This window comes from Musca vetustissima, unplaced genomic scaffold (assembly GCF_032173495.1).
Source record: "Musca vetustissima isolate MV318-11 ecotype Yass unplaced genomic scaffold, APGP_CSIRO_Mvet_v1 utg14449, whole genome shotgun sequence".
In the NCBI taxonomy this organism is placed as follows: Eukaryota; Metazoa; Arthropoda; class Insecta; order Diptera; family Muscidae; genus Musca; species Musca vetustissima.
The window spans coordinates 427,122-437,710 of record NW_026883145.1 but is presented as its reverse complement, the minus strand read 5'-3'; the positions used below and the strand labels follow the sequence as shown (position 1 = coordinate 437,710).

General features: G+C 35.3%; 1 protein-coding gene across 1 annotated transcript; it reads left to right on the top strand.

Annotated features, from left to right (window-relative positions):
• The first annotated feature begins 1,137 nt into the window (after positions 1-1,137).
• Positions 1,138-2,502, top strand: LOC133329904 (homeobox protein bagpipe). The gene is made up of 2 exons (XM_061538363.1): positions 1,138-1,558; positions 1,676-2,502. The coding sequence occupies exons 1-2, from the start codon at positions 1,138-1,140 to the stop codon at positions 2,500-2,502; spliced, it is 1,248 nt and encodes a 415-aa protein (XP_061394347.1).
• The last annotated feature ends 8,087 nt before the right edge of the window (positions 2,503-10,589 follow it).

The following is a 10,589-nucleotide window of genomic DNA, read 5'->3' as shown; positions in this document are numbered from 1 at the left end:
ATTGCAATGTATAGATGCCCCATGTCCAGATGTCTTTATAAGGAACAATAGAGAGGCATGATAACTCCTCACTAGAACATCGGAATCGGCATAAACAAGGATTATTGACTTCGGTCAAAAATTACCAAAATGGTGGATCTTTGAAAAATATTTTTGAAAAATCGACTACTTTTGACCACAAACCAATTATTTTGAAATTTTCACTAGAAATGTGATGGGGAAATTAGTTTAGGTTCGAATTACATTTTTTGAAACCGAAAATGGGGGGAGGATCCTCTTCGCAGGAAAATGTCACACTTTTTATAATTTTAATTTGTTAAATTTTAAATAATATATTTTAAACGGAATAGCAAACTGTTTTCATAAATTCACCCATAGTTCTGTATTGTGCATTTTATTTTTGAGATGTAAAACTGTACTTATTTTTTGGAATTTGATGTCAACAACTGTCCAACATTTTATAAACAATTCAATTGTTTTATAAACAAGTCGACAAGGATTCATATCCTTGTCATTTTTATTCTATGCAGTGGCAACAACAACAAAACTCTCTAAATTTGTGACATTTACTTATTACTCAAAAGAAAAAAACAAAACACAAGACTTAGCTTCTAATTAATCCCTTGAACGACTCAAATTTAATTTAAATGGCACTTGTTGACTTCTTGTGGCTACGACAACAAACCGCCACTGGGCTAAACGGCTAAACAACCAACCAAAATATTCGACTCAATGAGCAAAACACAAGGCCACCTTCCGATACGAATGTGCGCACACATGGCGCTCTTATGGCAACTCACTCGTTTAGCCATGGGGTGGATTTCGAATGCAGTACACGGCATTGCTGGTGCGGGGCAGAGAGTGGTTAAAAATAGAACAACCTCTTCGGTATGTGGAGGAAAATCTACATTTCATATGGCATTTCTGGCTCAAGAGTATGAAATGTTGAGTGTTTTCCACAGGGAGCCTGATCGCTATTTAAACTGTTCGGGGTCAGAGAAAAATCAACAATCGCAGTGTTCTCCTTGTGAAGTGAAGTTCGTTCACGGAACAACAATTTGGATAAACAAAAAAAAAAAAGACAATTTTAATAATTTAAACAAAACAAAAAAACATTAAAACAAAATGTTAACAAACATGGAAAGTGCAAACAGTGCCATATCCGGTATCGGTAAAGTGCTTACCACTCCCTTTTCGATCAATGACATTTTGACACGCAATCACGCCAACGAAAGACGTCTTTCACGTACCGATTCGGAATTGGAGTTGTCCGCCGTGAATATGCGAAGTGAAGAGTCGCGCTATAAATGCAATCTATCGATGTCGGATAATGTTTCAAATCCCAGTCCATCGGATATAAAAATTGAGTCGTCAATGAAATCCAGTAGTGGATACCGATCACATTTCTATGCAACAGCCGCTGGCAGTTTGGATAACAACAACCATGCGGATTATATGTCACACAAGTTGGGCTACTTTGGGGCAGCGGCGGCTGCTTTGGCCGGTGGACGTTCTGAATGTCCATTGGATATGAGACGTTGTGCTAGCAATGATTCCGGTAAGTTGAAATCGCCGAAAAAAGAAAAATAAAAAGGAAGCCATAATCGGATTCCGTTTTTTTCTCAAACAATGTTGACAGTATACTTATGATTTGTTTTCTTTTTTTCTATTTTAGATTGCGACTCGCCACCTCCATCTTCGGGCAATGCCAGTGGCCATTATACATCACCTGGAAATGATGGCTCGTTGTCACCTCTTCAAGATGACATGCAATCTGGAAGCATGGCCCGCAAGAAGCGTTCTCGTGCAGCCTTCAGTCATGCTCAGGTTTTTGAATTGGAACGTCGCTTTGCCCAACAACGTTATTTAAGTGGCCCTGAACGTTCCGAATTGGCAAAAACTCTGCGTTTGACTGAAACCCAAGTTAAAATTTGGTTCCAAAATCGCCGTTACAAGACCAAGCGTAAGCAAATCCAACAACACGAAGCTGCTCTAATGAATGTCGCTGCCAGCAAACGCGTTCCCGTACAAGTTTTGGTTAGGGAGGATGGTACCACCGCCTATGCTCATATGTTTCCTCATGCCGCTGCTGCCGCCGCTTACCCACACGGTTTGGATCCAACGCTATTGAATATATACCGCCATCAATTACAAATGGCCTATGGTGTCGGAGTACCACAAATGCCATTCCCCTACTTCCCCTATCCACATGCAGCACCAAATGGAAAAATTCCTCAACCCATTCCACCACCATCCGGCGGTCATGGTGTCCCCTCGCAGCCACTGAATAACTCAACCAGCCATTATGTGAATCATTCGTCAGCATCTTCATCACCGACCCACCTAAATCACTGCACACCGAGCTCAAGTCCCAGTGGCAACAACAGCCACTCCACCCCCAACAATACTTCCGCCGTCAAATACGAATTGTCATCCATGGACCAAGATAGTGAAACTCAATCGGGGTCCGAAGATTGTGAAGAAAATGTTGAAATCGATTAGAGAGGGATGCCAATCGAAGAGGGCTAGTAAAGTGAAATGGCAATGACATTTGTATTTGCATGTGATAGAAAAAGTTTTAATTTTATTTTGTAAATTGTTTTAGTTTTATTTTCCATTGTAATTTGTTAAGATTAGTGAAATTGTTTTTTTAAGGGAACCAACGTTCCTTGTTTACAGCTAAAGGAAAAAATCACCAAAGATTAGTCATGTAAGGTTTCGTTAAGTATTCAAACGCTGGCTTCGGTGTTTGTGAAAATGCAGTATTAGTTTATGTTTTTATTAGTATGTCATAGGATAGATATGTAAGAACAAAAAGTGTTAAAAGAAAAACAAAAGAAAAAACACGATTGAATTAAAACAACAATAAATATTGAAATCGAACATTAAATCCAATATGATTTTTATTGCAAGTTGCTTAACGTAACCATCAAGGTTATCGGAAGGAATGGATCCTTGGGTTCCATCTTCGGAGTTGATTTATGTTTGTAAAAAATATTACAATGTGAAATATATTTATTTATTTTTTTAATTTTGACTCCAAAGAGCGCCTAAATTAAAAAAAAAAAATTAGGAGTAGAGTGATGGATTCGGTGTGCGGCCTTAATCACAATTTTTGATAAAAAAAATGAATCTTCTGCCAACATGCCAAGATAATTGAAATTTATTGACCAACCTGAATATGTTTCTCAGTGAAACAAATCAAGATGATAAAGCCAGTTTGTCCTTTAGGTTTGGTAAATATATTTTAGGTTGAGCCAAGTTTTGGTCAACGTGCTAACTTTTTGGTATTTCCTTCGCATAATATTACAAGTTTTTTCTTCAGCTAAATGTAGGTACCAGAAGGTGTGGTCTGAAGATGTCTAAAGACATAATTCGATAATACACATTTTCTTTTAGTGAAGTGTCCGCTACTTCGTATGCGGATATGGAATATTCTTTTGTATTCCATAAATAATATTTTTTGTATGGAACTCGTGAATAGTGTATAATTTTTTGTACTATTATTCCGAATTCCACCTCTAGTCAAGTTTATTACCATTTAGCACTCTTCATACACATAAGAACTAATTTTCGCAATTTTTTTCTTATACGCAATTTCAATGATATTTATTTTAGGAAAATACCTGCAAGTTCCATATTTACTACCATTCAGCACTTTTCGAACACATAAGTACACATTTTCAAGAGTACTTCCATATATCAATCGTATCACTAAATTTAGTACCATTTAGTACACATTCTAAATGCGATCAATTCTACATTCGCGATCAATTCTGCATTCGAACAGTAACTTTAATCTCAAATTTAAGAATTCCAGTACTATCAGTTCACCCAAAAACAGATTGCATAATACTTGGTACCATTTATTACACAATGCCATCACATCTCAATTCTACAAATTTTATAATAATAAAAGGTAACAGCAAGTGTTGTTGTACAAAAATTTTGATTTTTAAAAACATAATTTGTCAAATTCATATTGACACATTTAGTACACAAATCACATCTGCAATTTACCTTTTATAATTGTACCCAAATCCAAGTTTTATTAAATTTAGTGCCGTTAGTACGTTTCGTACATAAGAATGATTTTCTAAAGCAGTCTCAATAGCTCAATCTTAGACTTCAACATTAACCTAAATTCCAAAGGCTAGGTTTTCAGATGTATCTGTTCACCAAAAATTAAATTGTACTTACTGTACAATGTTCGTACAAAAAAGTACGAATTTCCGGTAAACTTAATTGAAATTTCAGGTTTCCTTATATATCCGTTCAAACAAATTTCACACAAAAACGAATGTAAAATATTTTGTACCATTTAGTACTATTTGTTCCCATAAGCACGAATTTACTAAACTACCTCAATCCTACACCCCAAACATAATTTGAATTCCAAAATTCTGGAGTCCCGCTCTATCCGTTCATACATAATCAAGTTGTACCAAATTTAGTACCATTTAGTACACATACATACTATACTTCCATATCTCAATTCTATACTCTAACAGCTATCATAATTTCCAGCTCTCTCCAACTTTCTTTTTTTATACGCAATGCGTATTTGGTTAACATTCATTTATTTCACTTTTAAGGTGAATAAAATCGTACGCATGAATTAAAAATAATTTTATTAGTTTCAAAGTTTTTAACAGGATTGTACTGTAAATCAAATCGAAAAACTTTCTTGAAGTATCTTTGTTTTTTGTCAAAAAATCCATTTTATTTTTTGAATATAGAAAAATAAATTTTTCACAGAGAAATGGTCTTTGGTAGTTCAGCGTTAGTCGGTGATTTAGTAAGTATTGAAGTTTAACATATTTCTAATTATGTCAATATCTGTTATTTCATTTTTTTCAGCAATCAAATTCATACATGGAAGAATTATGCAAAGCAATACATCCCGATATGGATTTCGGAACAACGTGCGTCAATTGGTTCCGTAATGCCACAACGCATTGCACACATTTAATGGTCAATTTTAAGGAACCAGTTTTCTCCATGTGGCATTTATTCAAGGCATTCATTTTTCCAGAAATAAATACGGAATTGATTTCGAATCAAATACCAATGCGATTCCATCCCAAGCATTTAACCCTTGATGATTGCCAATTGCTGTTTATAGACATTGTCGAGGATTATGTCCAGAGAGCGCCGCGTTATGCAGCCGAAGCGAAAACAATTGGCATATTGTGGAAAATAGTATATGGCGTTGTCGGTATTATGTTCATGTGCTCGTTGCTGTTGTTTGTAAAATATCTACATGGCAAATATGCTTCACGCAAAGCAGTGATGAATTTTCAACATTCATCACAGAAGTCGCTAGATCCTTCAAAAAACTGTATGCAGGCCATTGCAAAACTAAGTTTAAATGTTGCCAAATTGGAATTGCGTAAGTTACGTGTACTTCCAATAGCCCAACCCGATGATCTTATTGCAACCGATGGTTCACCTGTATTGGTGATAAAAATTAAATCGAAATGTGAACTTTTTGGATCTACGCAAAATACTGTGGATGCCGAATGTAGATTGTATCGTGTATTCCGCCATGATGGCAAAATTATAGGAGAATACAAAATACAGTCCATTGTAAAAGCTTTAGAATTTTTGGGAAATTCTACAAGGAAATTAAGGTCGTTGATGGTTTTTGAAGACGAAGATGATGCAATCATGGAAAAAGACGAAGATAAACCTATAGACATTTGTGTGGAAGAAATGAGTCCAAGGAAGAGTAATAGTTCACAAATACCCAAAAAATTAAAATCTCCAACCACCAAAAGTAAGAGAACCACATTTTCAGCACCAATTACATCTGGTGTGGAGAATCTGGGTAGAAATTCGCCACGGAAATTCTCTATAGGAAAGACTACTGCTACTACTTTTCAAAAAAACTCACCAAGGAATTTGAAACGGTAAATACTATTTAGAATAAGTTTATTTTGACATGTAAGATGATGTTTGAGGGTTTTATTGTGAAAATTTTATACTTTTTGTTATATTTTATGTACTTGATTTAATAAAATTGTTGGATGACGCTTTGCGTTCACATGGAACTTTTGTGAAATTGGGATATCCTAAAACTTAAAATTTTATGATAGGGGTGATTTGTATACATAAAAAGTAATCAAAATTTTGAAAATATAGTTCTAATTTCAACTTGAAAAGCGCAAATTCTTCCTTTGTGGGGTTGATTATGGATCTTCGTGAAGTTTTGGGGTGGAATCACTTTCTGAGCCGATTCAAAAATAAGGTTCTCACAGGACCTCATATATATACCCGTCCGCCAACTTTCCATACAGGTTTTAAATGTGGCGAGATTTTTAACAGACCGTTTATCGGAAATGTTAGAATCCACGTAGGTTGTCAAAGGACCTTTACCATATTTCATATGGATGAGGATTTATCTTAATAATGTTGCAATTTGTCGTTTATTAAAATACTAAAATATGCCCTCTACTTCGTTAGCGAATGTTTTCACAGAAAACTGCATATGTCAGAAGATTTAATCAACCTACACTAATATCCATTTAACTGGGATTTAAGAAATATTAGATCGGCAGGGTCGAAATAAACATAAATGAATCCAGGTCTTACAAAGGCCTAGATTCAAAGGCCTTATAAAGGTCTTAAATGAATCAACGCCTTATATAGGGCCGGAAAAAATAATCTTAAATATATCCATGCCTTATACAGTTTAGAAAAAAATCCTTAATGAATCCACGCCTTATATAGGACCGAAAAATAATCTTAAATAAATTCTCGCCCTATATAAACCTTGGTACGCCAAATTCAAATCGTACCATATTTAGTACCTTTTAATATTTAAATATAGCTGTATGAATGCTTGCCATAAGATCGTACGGCCGTTAAGGGAAACTACCTGGAAGTTTTTTTTGCCGAAAACAAACTCTCTTCCTAAACCTGAAGTCACAGATGAAAGGAATAAGTTTACCTATGATTGGAAACCCCGAAGCAGGAGCTGTTTGATTAAACACGTTTTAAAAGAGTTTCCATGATTGGAAAGAAGGGAACATCGGCATAACTGCATCTGAGGGGTTATACCTTAAATTGTACAATATAGTAATTGATGGTTCTTGTTTTGATCGAATTTCATATTGACTTCAACTAAAAATATTTATTTGAATATTTCAACGTATTCATGTAATAAATTACCAACAAGAATCACCCGAATTGTCTTAAATTCCATAATTTTGTTCTCATCATTTCTATTGTGGCTCAAGGAACCTAATCCGAAGGATTGTTGCATATCTGTTTCCTAATATATGTATGTATGTCCATAGGTACGAGTGTTACCCTGCATTGGATGCATGTTTATGAACCGACTATTAGGAGATTTTAATATTTGCTGATTTGTCTGGTATTTGCACTGCAAAATGTTTATGTTTGTTTAGATAACTTGTTGTGATTTATGGAGAGAAAATGTGCGTGCGTGTGTGAGTTTATTCACACAACAAACTAAATAACAACAAATGTTGTAGTCTACAAAAAAGAAAACGGAAAAAAAACGAAATTTCAAAATAGAATAGAGAGATATTTTTGTTCATCTTAAGCATTCTTTAGATACTTTTCAAAAAAATATTCAAATTACTCAATTTCAAATTAAGAATGCTCATACAAAAAAGGAATGATTAATTTTTGCAATAGCACTTAAAATTGAAACTTTTAAGTGTCGCTACTTAAGAATAATTAAAGTGCTTTTGTGCTTCTTTAGAATGCGACTCGTTGCTACAGACTGAAAGCTAAATAGCCGTACAAGTGTGGAGAGGGAGTTTGATCTGCGGCAAGTGGACGATCATTCGATCGACCGAACTTGTACACGGCAAACAATAACAGCCTTGACCCATCCAATGAATGAATGCTCGAATGGAATGGAAACACTTAAAACGAACTAAAAAGCTACTTAAGTTGAATATTTTTTTTTTTTTTGGATTTCGCATAGTCTTCTTCAGGAGCCCTACAATCCATACCATTCATAATTAGCCATTATTAGATTCTGGACTTTTGTAAGCGCAATCGTTTGTGTTTTTTTTTTTTGTTTTTCCTTTATTGGACCTATAAGAGACACATCTGCATTTTGCAGTGGAATGCAATGCATTTTTTCAGTTTTTGTTGAGCAAACGACCATCATTGAAATGCCCAGCACCATTGATGTGCTCCATAAATCGTTTTTAAGATCTTTTGAATTTATTAGAATTTTTCCATTCAATTGTTGTTGCCGTTTTAGACACACGAGAAAACACACTCACACAAACACATGCTCAGCTACCATTCTGCCTGTTTGTTGCCTTACTGATGTTGTGAAAAGCTTTGTAATTTTGCACATTGTTCAGTGATTTAAGTTTCTTAGATTGCCTATTGTTTAAAGTGTTTTGATCTAATTTAAGTTATCGTAAATGTATACAGTACACGAATGTACAGATCGTTCAGGGGCGTGGAAATTGAAGGGGGGATATGAAGATAAAGGAAAATATGTTAACAATATAGGTTTTGAGATATCCAAGCTTTTAGGTGTGGACAAGTTCAAATATAGTTAAATTTTATTTGTTGTAATCATACCCTCCAACATGAGATTGGCATTTACTTACTTAGCTGGCTTGAAACAGAACATTTGTCTCATAATTCTCGTTCGGTATTGAAGGGATCCGAGAGGCCTTTTCCAACTTTAACTGCTGACCTTGTACCAGTTAAAGTTAGCCTCTTAATTATGCAGGAATACCGAACGCAGACATGGCTTTAAACAGCTCTGAGCGGATTGGGCCGTCGAATGTGGTTTTTAGACGACGAATAGATGGAATGGATCGATGGATTTTTCGTGGGTCTTTTCCAAGATTTGGAGCAGTGTGAAAATCTGGTCTATAGTGGATTTGCCAGGTATGAAGCCGCATTAAAAAGATCCAATAATATCATTGACCATTGGCTTCAGTCGTTTACACCTCATGCTGGATAGCATTTTATATGCCATGGGAAGGAGACTAACTCCTCTATAGTCGGCACATATCGTCTTGTCGCCTTTTTGTGCACGGTATACATTATGTTGAGTTTCCAATCATTACATGCATGCATTACCCTAGCCAAATTGTACTAATCAGTTAAACTTAAATAGTTTGGCACTTGATGCTTTATTGTTCTTCAGCAGATTAATTGATATTCTGACCTCATCTTGGCTAGGTGGTATACAATCTATACTGTCTTCTCTAATTGATCTTTGCAAAATCTTCTTTCCAGATTCTCAATACGTTGTCTGTATCTGTTTCCAGCTAGATAGGAATTTTTTGTCCTCTACTTCTGGCACCTCCCCTTAATAGTTTACTTAATATAGATTAACTGCAATTATCGGCTACATAGGTCCATCATCTCTGTTACCTTGTCTCCCTAACAAACTCACACAATTTCGAAAATATTATAAATAAAAAAATGGTCCAGATCGACACTAGACCTGGTTTAACTCTACTCTTATAATTATAATTGAGAATAGAATATCCTATCGTATAGTCGGATTCATCGGACATTGAACCTCTCCTTATAGTACATTATATACTCAGTAAAATATTATTTACTATTTACCAATTCCCCTCCTTGAAAATAGTTAAAATGTCCTACTGCCCATGTCTGAAATTGAAATTCGCATATTTTACCATACGGTCTGATCTGTTTTAATTATTTTATTTATTTAGTTATTATTTTCGATTGCTCCATAATACTTGGATAATATTCTCAATCTCAATGTACGAAAGCAAAAGTATCGATCGAACCCATTGAATAACAGCTGCCCCCAAAAATAAATAAATAGACAAGTGACTATGGCAAATAGAATTGTTCATTAGTACTTGTACTCGCTATTAATTGTAAATTAAAAGCAAACACTAGGCGAATAATACATACACATGTATATCAATGTGCACATACATATTGCGCTGGAGATGGCCATAAGAGCAGGAAAACATTATTCAAAAAAATAATGGCAAATCATAGCGTCATTTGATTGCGAGACAGCTTAACGGAAATTACCATTACACGATTTAAACAGACAACTAAAATTCAATTAGAACTAGAAATTATTCAATAAAAAAGTGAATGTGGTAGGGGGTAATTATTCAAAACATTTGTGTGGAGGTGGCCGTGTTAGACCACCCAAATAATGTTTCCGTTTCGTTATAATTCCGCAATATTTCTTACTCCGCTGTGTTGAAGTGCGATCCACGAGCCCTGCGCCACTTACTGTCTGCGCTAAATGGCACTTCAAACTGTCAAATAAGACGGCGACAATGTCTCGTTCATTGATGAATTCGATTTGATGTATTCGCCCTGCCCCGCCCTGTTAGTTTCCCACAAAACATTCGCTCAAGTGCACCTCATTAAGTCTGATTTGAAATTGTGTAAGGATTTGTAAGGCTAAAGTCCTTCAATGCCCAGCAGGGGTCTGGTGACATGCAATGGTCAATCCGCCAACAATGAGTGTCAAGTAGTTTGTGGCCTTGTTTGTAAAAAAAACATTCACACACACACACACACACAAATCTGTCTGTCCGGCAGCGAAAATTGTCTTTAATGTGTTTCAAAACATTGAG

Bases quoted from the DNA above. Each gene is read 5' to 3' on its own strand.
- LOC133329904 (XM_061538363.1), top strand. From the start codon at position 1,138: ATGGAAAGTGCAAACAGTGCCATATCCGGTATCGGTAAAGTGCTTACC. The intron at 1,559-1,675 runs GTAAGTTGAAAT...TTTCTATTTTAG, and splicing joins TTGTGCTAGCAATGATTCCG to ATTGCGACTCGCCACCTCCA.